This window comes from Curcuma longa, chromosome 11, assembly GCF_044706935.1.
Source record: "Curcuma longa cultivar G26 ecotype Majalengka, Jawa Barat chromosome 11, ITB_CL_G26_1.1, whole genome shotgun sequence".
Lineage (NCBI taxonomy): Eukaryota > Viridiplantae > Streptophyta > Magnoliopsida > Zingiberales > Zingiberaceae > Curcuma > Curcuma longa.
Genome location: NC_133871.1, coordinates 3,860,262 through 3,876,319, shown reverse-complemented (window position 1 = coordinate 3,876,319; position 16,058 = coordinate 3,860,262). Strand labels below are relative to the sequence as shown.

Here is a 16,058-nt window from a genome sequence, read left to right as displayed (position 1 = left end):
ATAAACCCACAGGCCTCCCTTCGCCGTCATGCATTCCATCTTTCATGAAGGCTCCGAGGCCTCGGTCGCCAGCTCGTCGCCGCTGCTACCATCTAGCAGCTGGTGGCCGCCGCCCGTCTCCTCTTCCTCTTGGAGATACCAGTGGCAGCAGCAGCAGCCGCCGCCGGCCGGCGGCGCCGCCACCTCCCTGCGGCCCCGTTGTCGTCGCAAACTTAATATCCTCGCCGTCCTCGTATGACGAGCCCAGCATGGACGACTCCTCTGCTGACCTCCCTAGAGAGCCGGTAGCTGAGAATCATCTCTGGAACCAAGTTCTAGTGTAAGTGTTCTAATTAAGTCATATTTATCTCAACTATTTTAGATCGATTGACCGACGACATGAGCTTTATATCTTGCTTATGGCTCCCAAGTGATGATGGCCGCGGTGTGTTCGAGCCCACGACAGCCTTCGACTACTTGAAGAAAATGGACGGCAACTGGGAATTAAATCTGAACCCTAATTCCTCCCTCAGCTGGTTCATTGCTCCTCCAGTTCCACGCCATGATCGCCGCCAGCGGCAGCTGATGGAAGGATCAGACCAAAAAGCTTCCACAAGTGGCTGCTTCCGCGAGGCCGACGTTCCATGGAGTTTGTCCGACGGGATTCCGTTCGATGGATGCTCAGACGCTAAGCGATCCGTGGCAGAGCTCCGGTCGACGGTGAGTTCTTTGGAGAAAGGATCCGAAAGTTCGACAGTACTGAGAAGTGGCGAAGGAAAGAAGAAGAGACGTGAAGAGACTGCTGAATCACTCAAGAAGTCCAAGTGTGGTAGCTTGTCGGTTTCATCTCAAAAGGTTGGGTTTTGTTTGTGTTATTAGATTTGATTCATATTAAGAAACCAGAAATCCAAATTCAAAAAATCTAAAACAATTTTCTTTGATTTCTTTTTTGGTTTTCTAATTCAGTTTTTTATATAAATTTCAAACAGATGCAGGTGCCTAAAGCAAAGATAGCAGAAAAGATTAGTGCTCTCCAGCAACTTGTCTCACCATTTGGAAAGGTATAATAATTTTATTTTTTTTCTTTCTTTTACAAATAAAATAAAATAAAGAATCAATAGATAGACATCGACAAAATCTAGTCTAGTCCGATTAATGTTTGTTTTATGGCATTTTATTTCTGGCAGACAGATCAAGCTTCAGTTTTGATGGAAACCATAACTTACATCAGAATTTTACAGGAGCAAGTGCAGGTAATAACTGTAAATATCATATTGCAAAACCTAATTTCGTATAAAATAATAATAATAATAATATATTTGAAAATAAATTTTCATTTATTTTTGTTGGCTTCCACGGCAATGCAGCTACTGAGTGATCCATACTTGAGGGACAGAGAGATGAAGATGAAGGTGGAGTCGGAGATGCATGAGTTGAGGAGCAAAGGGCTTTGCTTGGTCCCTGTTTCCTCCATCCCTCAACTCGAGAGGGACTCGAAGGGACCGGAATTTTGGATGCCGGCGTTTCACAGCTGCTTGTATTGACAATAGCTCGGAGATGTATCTTCTTGTTTAACTTTGTGACAATAGTCCTAGGCAAAGAGAAGGCAGCTATACAAGTACTATCTGGAGTGATTGAGCATCAAGAGTTTGTAAGTATGTAGATGAGAGATAGGAACAAAGGGAACTTACAATGGAGATTGAAGTGTAAGGGATGAGAAAGAATGTTTCAAATGTCAAACAATATCATTTGCAATAAAGCATTGGATTAAACACTTCTTTTGAGTCAAACTGATGATTTCCTATCCAACCATACATTTGCAAGACAGAACACAATCTATGCTTGAAACAATAAACAACCATACTGGTCGATATCATGGCATGGCAGGAAAGAAAACAGCATAGCACCATCAGCTATTTGGTGTCGAAAGTCAAATTCGAAGGCTTCGAACGCCGGGTTACAAATCCAAGGTAGTTGGGAAACTGAGGGTGTGGCACTCTAGATTCCTCAGATTAAGCTGTGGATCAGCAATAAACAGGTGATAATGCAAAGGAATTAAAAGTGTAGCAGCAGATAGGAATGAGCTAATGGATGCATATGCATGAGATGTAGAAGTAACATCATGTGGTTGGATGATATTCAAAGAATAAGTTTTCAATGAAGCAGGTTAGGCAATTAGTTACATGTTGACGTTTCTTGGCTATCTTAGCATTTGTATCCTATCTTCAACATTATCCTTGGCGTAAAATTGCAAAGGCAGAAGCCCTAATAGATTTGATGCATGAGCAAGAATAGACAAGTATTATGTCAACTGAACTTACTATTGTAACCTAAACTCAGCAATTCATTCTTGTTAGAAAGAAGTTTGGCAGCAGGAAAACTCAAAATGTTCATTCCATAGTACCGATGGTTAGAATGTCACTAGCACGAAGGAAACTACAGTAAAAGCATGCAAGCCTCGAAAGTTTTTAAGAATGCATACTTGCCACAATAATCAGGTTGTGCATACAAACTTGTTTCCTATCATTTGCTAAAATTTGTCAGATACATCTTGAAATGGCTAGGTAAGAGAATCCAAAATTGGCTATCTGAAGCACTGGGACAATTTGGACAGTTAGGAATTAAAAAAATATATATTTTAACAGATTATTTGATCAACAGAGTCTCCTATTATGAAATGTTATCGGGCTGATTTTGGAATACTAGATACACCTAGGTGTGTTCCATTTTGTCCTTTCAATCCTTTCATAGTAAATTTCATGGTTTCCTAACCCTTTATCCAAAAAATCACTCAGCGTCGTTTATGTTTCGTATTAATCTACAAATATAATAATAGGTATTTGCAAACATGATCATTTCTCTTTCGGATACCATGCATGTTTTATATCTAAACTACAATCTAAGAAATTAGCTAACACAAAACATACCACGACAGCAATGCCAGTCTGACAAAACTTTGGGATACAAATGAGCCTCACTAATTGCTTCTCAGGCCCTGCAAACAAATCAAAATGTGACAAATATAAATCAGACATATTTAAAATAAAGTTGTAGCAATGATTTTTACCTTGTACTAATGTGGTTTCGTATTTATCCTGATTACCAATAAAGTACACATGTGGACAGCTTTCAATGAGGAAAGGATCTGTATCGGTGAAAGGATAGCATCCTAAATATGGGAAAATGACAAGAAATGTTACCAACAGAACAAACCAAAATAAATAGATCAATGAAGTTATAACACACTACTCATATTGACAAGCAATGTGAGCATTACCAACAGTGTTTGGAGCTGTGGGTACAAGGTGCCTCCATTTCAATGTCCTCTCCAAAAATTCAAGTCTGTTTTTAGCCTCAGAATATTTATACAGATCATCTATATTCTGGCCAGATGTTCCGAGAAACCTATTAATCAATCGTCCTGTTAAACTTGTAATTACACAAGGGAAAAGTAGATTACAAGTTTGTTAAGTGCTCACAGAATGTCATCCAATTCAAACTGATGAGGATTTGTGCATGACAGAAATGTGTTATATGCGGATGCTCCAGGAAACAAGCATCTGTTTAGAGGCTGGCTTAAAGAGCACAAATGAATACATATAAAAAATTGATTATTAAAAAGAGTCACTACCAATAGATAAGTTATGTTGAACGAACACATGCTGGTTAGAAGGCAAGATCACTGGGCGGTATGAGAATAGGAAAGTAGACAATCACCTGTTGTGGTAAGGCAAAGTTTGCTGGATCATTGGGTCCTGGCATTATATCAACAGGCATAGCTGCAGCAAGCTGCAAACCCAAAATAGACAAGTGAATGGATAAGTCTGTTCACTATGTCATGTGCATGATATAAAACGAATTCTCCTCCAAAAGAGAGAAGAAAATGAATCTTATAGAAAATTATAAACTACAAGGTTTCTTCTTTCATAATCCGACTTGTGAAAATGTTTCTGAAGGTGTAAGTTGAGGGGGTTGAAAGTGCATACCTGATTCAGTAAAATATCTAGCTCCTTTATTGGTTCCGTTAACGCAGACTGATCCCTGGGAGCAATTGTCTGGTCTCACATGTATACAAGAGAAAGGTAATAATCCTTATAAACCTTGAGAAAAAATTACATGAACCAACACAAAGGAGCCCTGGATGCAAACAAAGAACCTATCCTTAAAAGTATATAAATCAGTAGGAAAAACCTTAGAGAATTACATGACCACTAAGAAGTCCTTGTGGAATTTGTACTGAATTTCCAGCAACAACAAGGTGGACTATTTGCGATGCAATGCTTTGTTCCTGTTGTATGCAGAAGCATAAATAAACTCAAACATTGGTCTCCCTCCAATGACCCAGTGAAAGATAGAACGTACATTTCTATCACCTAAATGACCCGTAATATGGTCGACAAGAAGTTGGAATTGAAGAGGATTAAATATGCTGCTTCCAATACTCAATCCAGATACAAAAACAACATACTTGTCTTCTCCTGCAAGAAAGATGAGATAACAACCTTAGATCCCGAGTTGCAAAGGTGAAACATAACTCACGTTTTTAAAGCTGATACAATGAACTGAGAAAAAATATTATTCTTTTAGACACAACTATTTGTTGGTCACGTAGCATCACAATAAGCACATAAAAGGAAAATGGAAATATCTTTTTTTGGTTTGAAGATATATCTTGCACAAGAAAAAACATTGTGAATAGAAATCTCCATGTGATTTCAAGGTTTTAAAAAATGCTGCAATGTTTGCGGTTTATTCACTGCATGACATGTATGCACTATGCAGAGGCATATGTGATCAATATTGAATATTCAAAAAAAATCTATATTGGTATTTAAAATATTTATTTGCAAAATTTACAAGTTCCAAGCTACTAAAAAGGATCGTCTAGTGCTTTATAAATCAAGTTATAACCAGAACATAAAATGTGATGAAGTAATTAAGTGCAAACAATTATTTCATTTCACTAAAGTACACAAACTAGGGTCTCCTTAAACATCAGATTAGTTATCTCTGAGTGCTCCCATTTCTTGAAGATAGACTTCTCTAGCTAAAGAAGTTTGAATTTGTTTTACCATCAAAACTTGTAAATGAGCACACTGGCCTTCCAAATAAGTACACTAACTAGCTATTGTATATATACATAATGTTCAGGAAAGGTCAAATAGCACAGTACTTGAGCTAAGCGGCAGTTCAGTTTGAGGAGGTATCCCAGCTTCCAGCATATCTTCAACAAAAAAATCACCTTCACTAGTTTCCTTCCCATGGAGGGCAACAACAATACCTGAGAGAGATAGTTATAATATTATGTTGTGTGAAGGACTCCCTTTGACTATCTGAAAACTGATGATGAACCAATTACATCTAAATTTTACAAGATGTATGTACCACACTATACATATAAAAAAAATATATATATATATATATATATATATATATATATTATAAAAGAGATAAAACTATTATAATGCAGTTTCTACCTGTTACAAAAGCAGAAGGGTCAAGCAAACTACCAGAAAGTGTAACTCTACCACTTTCATCTTCCAAAATAAGATGGTCATCGGGGTGCACAAAATTGTGAGGCTTCACAAGAGGAACTTTAGATCTCTGTAAAAAAATTGAGTTTGAAAGTTAAGATTGGTCCTAGTAAAGACATGCACCTTCATGGTTCAACATTGTATGGTTGACTTAGGTGTACCTCCTTGGAGTACTCATCAAGTATAGAAGGCTTAAGTTTCATGTGTTTGTATATCGTGCCAACAATTATGCACTCTTTCCCTTCTTCAAGTCCCAAAATTGTTTTAACTGCAGGAGAAAAGAGGAATGAGATACAAACACAAAAAATTCTTAGTTTCTTATTTACAAGGACCCAAAATTTTAATTTTGTTTTCTAGTAATTGAGATCTTGAAATACCATAAGGAACCAAAGAAGAATTATTTATTCTGATTTTCCAAACGATTTAAAAATCACATATGACTAAGATTGACTAGCCATACTAATTGAATGTCCGCACAAATAATCTGAGACAAGACAAATGCTTAAACAGCAACAAATAATATCTTCAAAGTGGTACTCATATTAATGTATAGTAGGCAATTGCCTTCTGTTTCCTTTACACAAAGGTATCCATCTGCCTAAAGACGTGAAAGAACAAAAGATCTCAACCCTCTCACAATCTTCTCTTCATACATCAACTTTGATTGAATTAAGTACTTAAAAACTCAAAAAATATAGCATTTTTTGAGTATTTCAGCTGCACAATAGAGCTCATGTATCAAGATATCATTCAAAGAAACTTAACACAAGATCCTCAACAGAAGGGCAGTTTGATGAATCAAACCAATAGTGGAATGGCAAGACACTTGGAAAAATTTTAGTCATTAAAAAGTATTCAGGTAGCTAACATAGAGGTGAAAAGGCAAATGATTTTACAGACAAGAAGAAAAATTTTCACTGATTCAAATTCGGCCAGTCATCAGAAAACTTTAGAATTGAAATAAATATTTGGAATTTACAAAACCTAGCCATGCAGTTATTAAAAAAAAAATACCGCATCACTATCTACTTGAACACTAAGGCTTTAGTTATGCTATTCTACACTCATATTTTAGCAAATAAAACACTTAGAGAATATTTCAAATCCAATCAAAACTGTTAGACATCCAAACCCATCACTCCGAAATTCTACAGTCACCAGAGAAATCCAGGAAATCACCGGGAAGGTTGGGCTTCCAATTGGGAACGAGCGAGTAAAGAAGATTCCTCATGTGGTGGAGCCGAGTGAAGTATATGTGGCTGTACTGCTGCCCTTTGTACTTCTCCTTGTGCATCTCAAACCTCTCATCCTGCAACCGAACCAAATGATCAACATGAAATAAAATAAAATAAACAAAAATTGCATAAAATATAGGCTAGATGGAGGGATCAGCCGGTACCAGATTATTGTATATAGCTTGCTTCCTCTCGAAAAGCTTAGAACTTGCTTCGTTCATCTCGACGTCTGCTCCCATGGTGGGAAAAAGAGAAGAAGGAAAGCAAGAATTCGGGAATGAAGCTATATACCCTAATTCCTAGAGGGTATTCGAGGTCAGAAGCAGATATCACTGTGATTTACCAGCGCTCGACGAACATATGGCAAGTATAGCCGGGTGATAGGAAATTAAGAACAATTCATACCTCCTTCAGGTATCCGAAAGACGTGCAAGGCCCCAAAGAAACGGAGCGGCGGGGGAACGATGCTGCCTCCTGGAGACGGCAAAAACCACTGCCAGGAAGAACGGAGATCGGAGAGGGAGGAACGGGAAGCGGAGGCGACGGGAGGAGAGAAGATACGAGAGAGGGTTGATAGGGTTTATGGGGTACAGAAGACAAAACAAAGGTGGCACGTGGACTGCGCTGGTTGGCAAGAGCAGTGTTCGGTAGGCGAAACATAACAGGCGATCTTTTTCTTCTTCGGCACGCATAGCGGGAAAGGAAAAGAAAGAGAAAAGATTTTAGAACCATTTTCGAAAATATTAAAATATACATTGTAATTATTATTAGCAAAAAAAAAAAGTCCCTTGATGATATTTTATGAAATTTTTCCAAAGTGTCATTTTAGAGGGTTCAAAATACTTTAAGAATTAAATTCATTCATTCATCTTTGCAATATAAAAATCATTTAAAAAAATATTGGCAAAGAATTTGCTAAAGTACTGTGAAATAAACTTATGTCTCAGTCTAAGAATGACTCAGTTCATTCTGAATCTATCAGTTCCCAATTGTATTTGATTTTATATTCTCAACTTTATCATTTAAAAAAACAGTATAAATATCAATCTGCCTAACTTTTAATCTTTTATTAACTGGTCCACCTATACAATCCAATCTGATTATGAGATAAAGTTGCCATATACTTTTGAGTTAATAGATTGATCATCCAAAGCACTATCAGTCAAACTTCAGTCTACACTCTTAAACCAATACCAGTTCATCTTTTAGAACTTTCTTACTCTATAGAAAATTAAAAAAAAAAAAAAGAGTGGACAGACACTCCTATGTATAATTATGCTTGAAATTGGTTCCACCTTACTTATGTATCAGTCTCAGTATTCTAAATGAATGCCAATACAACAACTTGTATCAGTGGTACAGATTTCAGAAACAGACAACTGAAAGAGATGATATGTGAGATAAAGGTGCAAAAATAAATTTAAAACTTATAAATTAATCAAAGGAGGAATTTAGAAGTTTCTTAACTAGTCCAGTGTTGTAAAACTGAAGCAAGTTTACATAGTCATGTTTGAACTAGTTCATCTTCTTCGAATTGCTTTCGCTTGCCAGTACAATTTTTTTTTTTTTTTGTTCAGTATTCAACATGAATGGAAATACAAGAACTTTGTTTCAGTGATCAAGACAAACAACCAAGTGAGGAAAAGTTAAAACTTCTAGTTACCCTACACACTTCAACCAACAACAGTGGATTCTTCAAAAATTTCTTATGTCTGAGAGTGGATTGCCACCACTTCCCAATTTCCAAACTGCAAGCAATTTTATAACTAGTCCCACCAAACTTATCAAACTTACAGGGAAGCTTCTGGCCCTTTATTTTTTGCCCCCACCTCTCATTTGGATCCTTCCAAGTAGACATCAGTCAGTGGGACAAGAAGAATTTAAAGTAAAATAATCACACACTTTCATCAGTTTTCAGCTTCTTGGAGAAAATTTCAATTTTTCTTCACTGCATTCTGTTCTTACTTCTTTAAAAATTCACCTGCCAAGACCCTTGGTGGAGTAAAATATAGTCGAGTGGTGGAGGATGAGTTGTCTTTCTCAATCAAACTTAAAGGTGTTAACAAAGGACTAGAAAATGCTAGCTTCAGGTTTCTTGAACTGATAAAAATAATATCTTTTAAGTGAATATATATTCCAGATGCTTCAACTTAAATAAATTTGTTTTCTACAAGTTTTTTGTTTGATTTCTACAGTAGTACACAACCCTCAGACACCAATTTACAAGAAGAAAGTCTTAACTTCTCACTCCCACTTCTCATCTTGATCCTCCCAAGTCTACATTAGTCAGTGGAACCATAAAAATTCAAACTAAATAATCACACACCTCCATCTGTTTAGCTTCTTGGGGAAGATTCAAATTTCTTTTTCAGTGTATCTATTCTTACTTCTTTAAAAATCCACCATCTAAGGCCCTTGGTGGAGTAAAATATAGCCCAGTGGTGGAGGAAGAGTTGTGTTTCACAATCAAACTTAAAGAAGTTAATAAAGGATCTTTTCAACATCTGATGGTGTATGCATATTCCGGATGCTGCAAGTTAATTTCTTTTGTTTGATTTCTAGAGTACTTTATTATATAAAGACATCAATTTACAAATAAATGGCCTCGTCACAAGAACAAAGCCTAACCAGAGAGATACAATTTACAATTTTTCGTTTTTTCTGATGAAAAGGTTAAAGAAAAATACTTTAGGGGAGGAACGTACTGGAGTCGCGATCCTCTCTAGCCTTGGCCACTTCCTCCGCCGCAGAGGCGGCGGAGGTGGTAGCACATGAGCCCTCGGAGCTAGCTCCGCACGGCCTTGAGGGCCGAGCGGCGGGAGCGGCGACGACGAGAACCCGGCGGCAGGAGGGGCAGCTGGAGCGGGACACGAGCCAGGTGTCGATGCACCCGACGTGGAATCCGTGTCCGCACTGCGGCAAGATGCGGATCTCGTCGCCGCCTTCGAACTCCGAGAGGCAGATCGGGCACTCGGCCAGCCTCGCGTCGACCGCGCCGCCGCCGTAGGAGACCTTGGGAAGATCCCTGAGCGCCTTCTCTGTGAGCCCCTTGCACAGCGTGGCGGCTGAGGCCCCCTGGCGGAGCCAGGCGCAGCGGGCCACGAGCGCGAGCCCGACGACGCAAATCAGGGCGCAGAGCAGCGCCGCGAGGATCACCATCACGTCGGAGTCTACGGAGAACGGCTCCGACTGCTGGTACGCCGGTAGCATGCCGGAGTTCGTCTGCAGGAGCCTCACCGCCGGGGGCATTGGCGCACCGAAGTGGGATGTGCGATCGGATTGCGAGCCGTCTGAGCTCCGAGCAGACGGCGTCAGTTAATATATAATTAGCCGAAAACAAAATACCCATTTTGCCCTCCGATAGTTTACTCCTTTTTTTCAAATATTCATAAAACTTAATTTTAAAAAAAACAATTTGACATGCATATCTAATTTTAAAATTGTAACAGACACTGTAAAGAAAGATTTAAGAGCTAAATATTTTTTCTAATAATAAAAAAATAATTACATGAAAAAATTGGATAAACAAAGACAGACTTATATATATATATATATATATATTACTTATTAGAACAGACTTCAAATGAGAAATCACACAATTTAGATGACATGAGAGAATAGAAAAGTGGAAAGAGAAATCACACAATTTAAACTTGCAGAATCAATATTTATGATGAATTCAAGCACAAGATTAGAGATCTCTACTCGAGAAAGGTCTTCACAGAATTTGCGTGAGCACCAAAAAAAATCTGCAGCCATTGTGCCTGAAAGAGGTTGAATATCTCACTCCACCTTCTGCATCACTCCACAGCTAGTCCCTGTCGAGAGACAGTGGAGCTCATTGGCACACAGCCATGGCACTGAAGTGGATAGGTAGCATATATGAAGTTTATCAGGTTCACTTATTCAATGTAGATCTTTTTTTTTAAAAAAAAAATGGCATATTGGGAACTTATCTCTGCATATAATGTTAAAAGTTAAAATCTATGGTGGTTGGCAAAGGAAATGTGTGGCTGCCACATACTACCTTATCCAATCGAGATTTCTTCTTGGACCTCGAGGAAGGTGAGTTCCTTCTTCCTCATGAACTTCATATAGATCTCTTATCAGCAGCCCTTGAGCCCTTTAGTTTAGCCATGGCTAGACATGCAACTCTTGCCTCCTCCAGTATCCCCTGCAACACCAGGTTCAACGAGGTCTCTCTCATTCTACATATAGTTTTAACAGTCATTTGCAGGTGTATGCATGATCCGAGCTCAACTTGATGCTTGCAGAGGCTAGAGTTTGCTGAATTCTCAGGGCTGAGATCGAGCATCACTTTTGCAGGACATAGAAGAGAAGCACTATACACAGGAGATCATCGCACAGCTCATACTGTTCATCTGAATTAAGCTTTTGAGATGAGTAGTCAGTTAATCTTATCTTTGATCGAGTGCATTGTAGAGATTGTTTCCCTTCGATGATAGATTCCTCGTTGACCATGGTGATGGAGCTATACATGGTGATGGAGCCGACTACGTGTGAATGTATCATTAAGATGATGGATTTCATTTTCTTTAAGTTTAATTGAGGAAGAGACTTTGATCAAAATAAATTAAAATAAAGATGGAGATTGATTTTTAAAATTTCTTTTCTAAACTTTGTGCATATGTTTAGGAAAATGCTCGTGTGTAAATACTTAATGATTTCATCAGTGATGTAATTCCATGAGACAAATATTTTCCAGGAAAAAATTATGATACAAAATATTCATTTTATTCTTGTCAAAACCTAACCCAAGATAATTAGTCAAGCTCATGTCTCTTAGCGTCTGTCTTCATCTCATATTTTTCCCGACTATATTTATGGAAAAGTCCATTTTGACTAAACTATTTCTCTCATTAAATGTCAAAGATAAACTATATAATAATTTTCAAAAAAAAAATCATTTCAGATATTCTTTCACCTTTGCCAAGGCTTCATAATTGATTTTTTTTTTTAAAAAAACTGACTTGAGACCAGGACTTGTAAGAAGCCGCATTAAATTAGTATTCCACTACACGACAATTTCTAGTTGACTTGACTTTCATGACAAAATCTACGCCATGCATTTCATGTTGGATCCTTTGTTGAATGACTCGTTTGACTTTAACATTGACTTTGTTTCGCACGCCTCCTTGCTTGGGTGAACGTGGTGGACCAATTCAACAGTTAATTTTGAGTTTTTTTTTTTTTTTTTTTGATTTACAAGGGGTGTCTGGGCATTTGGCACCATTTTCACCTCCTTGCTTTAGGTGAACCGGCACCTGACCACATGCCCGACCAGCACAGTCGACTGCCACGCCCCAGGCGAAAATTTTGGTAGTGACGTTTCCTCCACTTGTTTCTTGTTTCAGTGAATGGAATGGCACTGCTGTTTTCTTGTTTCAGTGCATAAACAGTTTGTTTAAAAAAATTATATTAATTCAAAGAAAAAATATTTTATAGAAATATATGCCAAAATTGGCCTTACCTCAAACAGGAATCAGAAAGATTGACAAGATTTTCAGTCAAACAAATCGTCCTACCAAGCCGCATGATAACTTTGATTGTCAAAGCTTTGAATTGAGAGTTAATCAAGATACCAATGCAATGGTTAAATATATTAAATCAAATACATGAGATGAGGATAAACTAAAGCCAAATATAAACCTTTAGTTGATCAAGAACTTGTTAATAAATATATATTACAGGGAATGAAGTAGATCTTTTTAAATTGGAGGATTTGAACTTGAAATTCTTGAGGTATTTGTTTGTTCTGTATCAACCAGCTCCATCTCTATCTGTATAACTCAACCCATTTGATGATGTGAAAGTCAAACTTTGGAAGTAGACTATCAAAACTGCTTCTTGTCTGTACAAAACAAGCGCTTGCCTACTTCCTTCCTCTCCTTTTCCTCACCTTCTTCCTCTTTCTTGCTTTCCATTATTGAGAGGAAAGGCAGTGGAGAACTAGTTTGGGCAGTAGAGCGACAAATATAGATTATGGGGAGCTGTTTTGGTTCTCCTGTGAAGGATTTGAGCCCTCATGATTCCAGACCCTCACCCGCAGGTACTACCTCCTGTGACCTTCACAATCTATGTCGATTCTACGAAGCTTGCATCTTTGGAACCCTAATTTGTTTAAAGGGGTCCCCTATTTCCTGGAAAGGTCACAACTTTTCATGTCGGCTCTATTGTTTGTGACCAAGCTTTGTGCTTGTTTCCTTTTTCCCTCGACAAAAATTGCTTTATACTTCATGCGGGTTGCTTTTTCTTGTTCGGGCACTGGATGAACTGGGCAAACTTTGAGCTTTAGCGACCTGCTTCTATTATCATCAAAGGATTGTAAAAATCTGTTTTTTTTTTATCTTCATCTGTTCTTGCTGATAGTTTTAAATGCTCAGATATACCCTCTTGCTAACAGACGACCATAGCTCATTTTTGTTTCCTTTTCTTCTCGCACAGGCGAGAGCATTTCTGTATCCGATAGCATCAGCAGAGTCGAGATTAATGTTGAAGATCCATGTTTGGAAGGTCGGATCCTGGAGGTTCCGAATCTCCGGATCTTTACCTTTGCAGAACTGAAAAGTGCCACTAAGAACTTCAAACCCGACACAGTTCTTGGGGAAGGAGGATTTGGCCGGGTCTACAAGGGATGGGTTGATGAGAAAACACTGAATCCAACAAAGACTGGGGTTGGGATCACTGTAGCTGTGAAGAAACTGAATCCTGAGAGTGTGCAAGGGTTGGAGGAATGGCAGGTCATTTGCTATATCATTTTGTCGTTACGATTAGTTAAACAAGTAGAAACATAGAGAGAAAAAAATGATGAGATTTCCTTCTCTTGTGAGTTTTCTTTCATCAAAATGAACAACAGCCAAAACTGAAATCACCTAGAATAAGTGAACTAGAAGGCACAGCTAAGATTTTCTACTGTTAGGTCCCTATTCCTACATAATTGTAAAGTGAAACAATCTGAAGTAGTTGATCGGATTCATTTATTTCTATTGCTTCTTATTTTGCTAAATTTTGTGCTTATCTGATCAAAAACACTAGTTTGGTTTCTTAGTCCCTGCTTCTTAAATTGCAGTCTGAAGTGAACTTTCTCGGAAGGTTGTCACATCCCAACCTTGTCAAACTCTTAGGCTATTGTGTGGAGGACACTGAGCTTCTACTTGTCTATGAGTACATGGCCAGAGGGAGCTTGGAGAATCACCTTTTCAGAAGTTTGTATTTGTTGCTCTTTCCAATTTAAAATTTTTATATCAACGTGATGCCGACTAAATTATGCTAATATGAGTAAGCATAGCAATGACCGGAAAGTCGTCTGTTGTTTTGCATCTTATCATTGCCTAAACAGTTATAAAATGATGCTTAGAATGTATAATTTGTTTGTGAATATATACCAGTTGAGAAATATTCCCATTCGACAGTTATTTGTTTTCTGAAAGCTGTCCAAACTTTAATCTTGCTACTGGCACAAGTTTAAAAATTGAACACTTTGATCATTGGCAGAAGGGTCAGCTTTTGAGCCACTTTCATGGGAGCTCAGGCTGAAGATAGCAATCGGTGCAGCTCGAGGTCTAGCATTTTTACATGCATCTGAGAGAAAAGTTATATATCGGGATTTCAAGGCCTCAAATATCCTTCTTGACTTGGTACAACACCAACCTGTTTGGTCATCTGCAACCTAAATTCTCTTCGATAGAGATGCTGATGACCGATGCTTTTGGCTCGTGCAGGACTTCAATGTGAAGCTTTCTGACTTTGGTTTGGCAAAGAATGGACCAACTGGAGAACAATCACATATCACCACACGAGTCATGGGCACCCAGGGATATGCAGCTCCAGAGTATGTAGCCACAGGTATCCACCATTTTTGTTTTCTTATCTTGCTAATCAGATTACTTTTCATGTAGGATATTGCATTTATCAGACAATTTCAATGCACTATTTTGACATCAATGAATACCATTACTGTTGTTGATGTTCTTGTCGTCGTTCACATTTAGTAAACATGTGTTTGTGTGTGTGTGTGTGTGACTAGTTAATGCATTCATATGGTAATGTGGACAAGCAAGAAACTCATTAACTGACTTGATTCAGTATTAACCTGAAAACTTTGAACTACTAGATAATTTATGATTCAACCCAATTTTGTATTGTTCCGGCTTGAGACGAAAAAGGATTGATACCCAAATATTAAATCTTTCTAAGTCAAACAAGATTTATGAACTAGTAGCCAGATCGGAAGGTTCCTGTCAATGTTGCAAAAGGTTTTTCTCAGTTTGAGTTCATCATCTGATGATTTAAATGCTGATAGATTCTATTCTTTTTCTTGAATATTTCAGTCATATCAATTTGTATATTAAGATAAGCCTCTCTGTTCAGGGCATCTATATGTCAAAAGTGATGTCTATGGATTTGGAGTAGTGTTGTTAGAAATACTCTCTGGTTTGAGGGCACTTGATGACACTCGCCCGAGTGGACTACTCAGCTTGGCAGATTATGCTAAGCCATTTCTTGTGGACCGAAGCATGTTGAATAACTTGATGGATCCAAAGTTGGAGCGGAAGTATCCTTCGAAAGCTGCTCGAGATGCAGCCAATCTTTGCTTACGGTGTATCTCGTCCAATCCAAAAGACAGACCATCCATGAAGGAAGTAGTTGAGATTCTTGAGCAGGTAGCAGACATAAAGAGAATACCAAAGGAGCCAAAGGAGTCTAACCAGAACCGAAACCGACACCGACACCGAGGTCTTGGCCCAGTGCACCCAAGATCACCACTTACTCCCGGGCATAGAACTGGAAATGGTGCTTAAGATAGTAAAATTTTCCAAGAACATGATGACGGGAAAAATTTGCTCTAGTTAATGCAGCTTGGAATCAATATCCAATTCCTATCCATGTTGACCTTGATATTTTTGAAACAAGCTATACAATTGTTTATAAGAGTTTGTAGGATTAAGTATGAACACTAATTCTCAAAATGATTCCAATGCATTTTCTTCATTTTTTGAATCGATGTTCTTGGAATCGCGCCATTTGTGAGTCACACAGGTATCTTGTTCATCATATGCTCATCTTCTTTTGCATTACATGTTATAGTTTGTGTTAGAACTTTTATGGTTGTGCATTGAATTGTCAACAAAGAGCTCAAAGAACCATGAAAAGTTCAAGATAGCTAAAGATGAAATCCAGCAAGTACTTACTGTACACAAACCTAGTGCAACTTTCACTGAAATCCAAATGATACAAAGCAGAAAGAAAGTCATTGGATCTGCCAAAAAAATGGTGGCAAATACCAAGT

General features: G+C 38.1%; 3 protein-coding genes and 1 pseudogene across 4 annotated transcripts; 2 read left to right on the top strand and 2 right to left on the bottom strand.

Annotated features, from left to right (window-relative positions):
- Positions 1-28: 28 nt before the first annotated feature.
- LOC141842142 (uncharacterized) lies at positions 29-1,523 on the top strand (annotated as a pseudogene).
- Positions 1,524-1,564: 41 nt separating this feature from the next.
- LOC141842140 (DNA polymerase delta small subunit) lies at positions 1,565-7,420 on the bottom strand. Of its 2 annotated transcripts, none has more exons than XM_074730359.1 (15): positions 7,154-7,420; positions 6,913-7,047; positions 6,693-6,822; positions 5,675-5,781; positions 5,457-5,583; positions 5,153-5,260; positions 4,342-4,457; positions 4,184-4,267; positions 3,966-4,034; positions 3,697-3,768; positions 3,459-3,550; positions 3,257-3,384; positions 3,047-3,148; positions 2,907-2,974; positions 1,565-1,996 (listed from the first exon to the last, which is right to left on the bottom strand). In XM_074730359.1, the coding sequence occupies exons 1-15, from the start codon at positions 7,406-7,408 to the stop codon at positions 1,937-1,939; spliced, it is 1,653 nt and encodes a 550-aa protein (XP_074586460.1). In that variant the 5' UTR covers positions 7,409-7,420; the 3' UTR covers positions 1,565-1,936. The 2 variants fall into 2 exon arrangements, with proteins under 2 accessions (XP_074586460.1, XP_074586461.1); XM_074730360.1 differs by having other exon boundaries at positions 1,572-1,996; positions 6,913-7,040; positions 7,154-7,279.
- Positions 6,769-10,152, bottom strand: LOC141842144 (RING-H2 finger protein ATL8-like). Its single transcript, XM_074730362.1, has 2 exons — positions 9,454-10,152; positions 6,769-6,822 (listed from the first exon to the last, which is right to left on the bottom strand). The coding sequence occupies exons 1-2, from the start codon at positions 9,995-9,997 to the stop codon at positions 6,818-6,820; spliced, it is 549 nt and encodes a 182-aa protein (XP_074586463.1). The 5' UTR covers positions 9,998-10,152; the 3' UTR covers positions 6,769-6,817.
- A 2,508-nt stretch (positions 10,153-12,660) lies between these two features.
- Positions 12,661-15,760, top strand: LOC141842141 (putative serine/threonine-protein kinase PIX13). Its single transcript, XM_074730361.1, has 6 exons — positions 12,661-12,818; positions 13,214-13,509; positions 13,839-13,974; positions 14,264-14,406; positions 14,491-14,614; positions 15,140-15,760. Exons 1-6 carry the CDS (start codon positions 12,752-12,754, stop codon positions 15,568-15,570), a joined length of 1,197 nt encoding a protein of 398 aa, XP_074586462.1. The 5' UTR covers positions 12,661-12,751; the 3' UTR covers positions 15,571-15,760.
- Positions 15,761-16,058: the final 298 nt, after the last annotated feature.

What these genes read in the sequence shown, in the direction of transcription:
- LOC141842144 (XM_074730362.1), bottom strand. Translation starts at nt 9,997, where the DNA reads ATGCCCCCGGCGGTGAGGCTCCTGCAGACGAACTCCGGCATGCTACCG.
- LOC141842141 (XM_074730361.1), top strand. Translation starts at nt 12,752, where the DNA reads ATGGGGAGCTGTTTTGGTTCTCCTGTGAAGGATTTGAGCCCTCATGAT. An exon ending in AAGGGTTGGAGGAATGGCAG is followed by an intron (nt 13,510 to 13,838) that starts GTCATTTGCTAT and finishes CTTAAATTGCAG; the next exon opens with TCTGAAGTGAACTTTCTCGG. An exon ending in TCCAGAGTATGTAGCCACAG is followed by an intron (nt 14,615 to 15,139) that starts GTATCCACCATT and finishes CTCTCTGTTCAG; the next exon opens with GGCATCTATATGTCAAAAGT.
- LOC141842140 (XM_074730359.1), bottom strand. Translation starts at nt 7,408, where the DNA reads ATGTTTCGCCTACCGAACACTGCTCTTGCCAACCAGCGCAGTCCACGT. An exon ending in CACAGCTCCAAACACTGTTG is followed by an intron (nt 3,149 to 3,256) that starts GTAATGCTCACA and finishes TCCCATATTTAG; the next exon opens with GATGCTATCCTTTCACCGAT. An exon ending in CGAAACCACATTAGTACAAG is followed by an intron (nt 2,975 to 3,046) that starts GTAAAAATCATT and finishes ATTTGTTTGCAG; the next exon opens with GGCCTGAGAAGCAATTAGTG.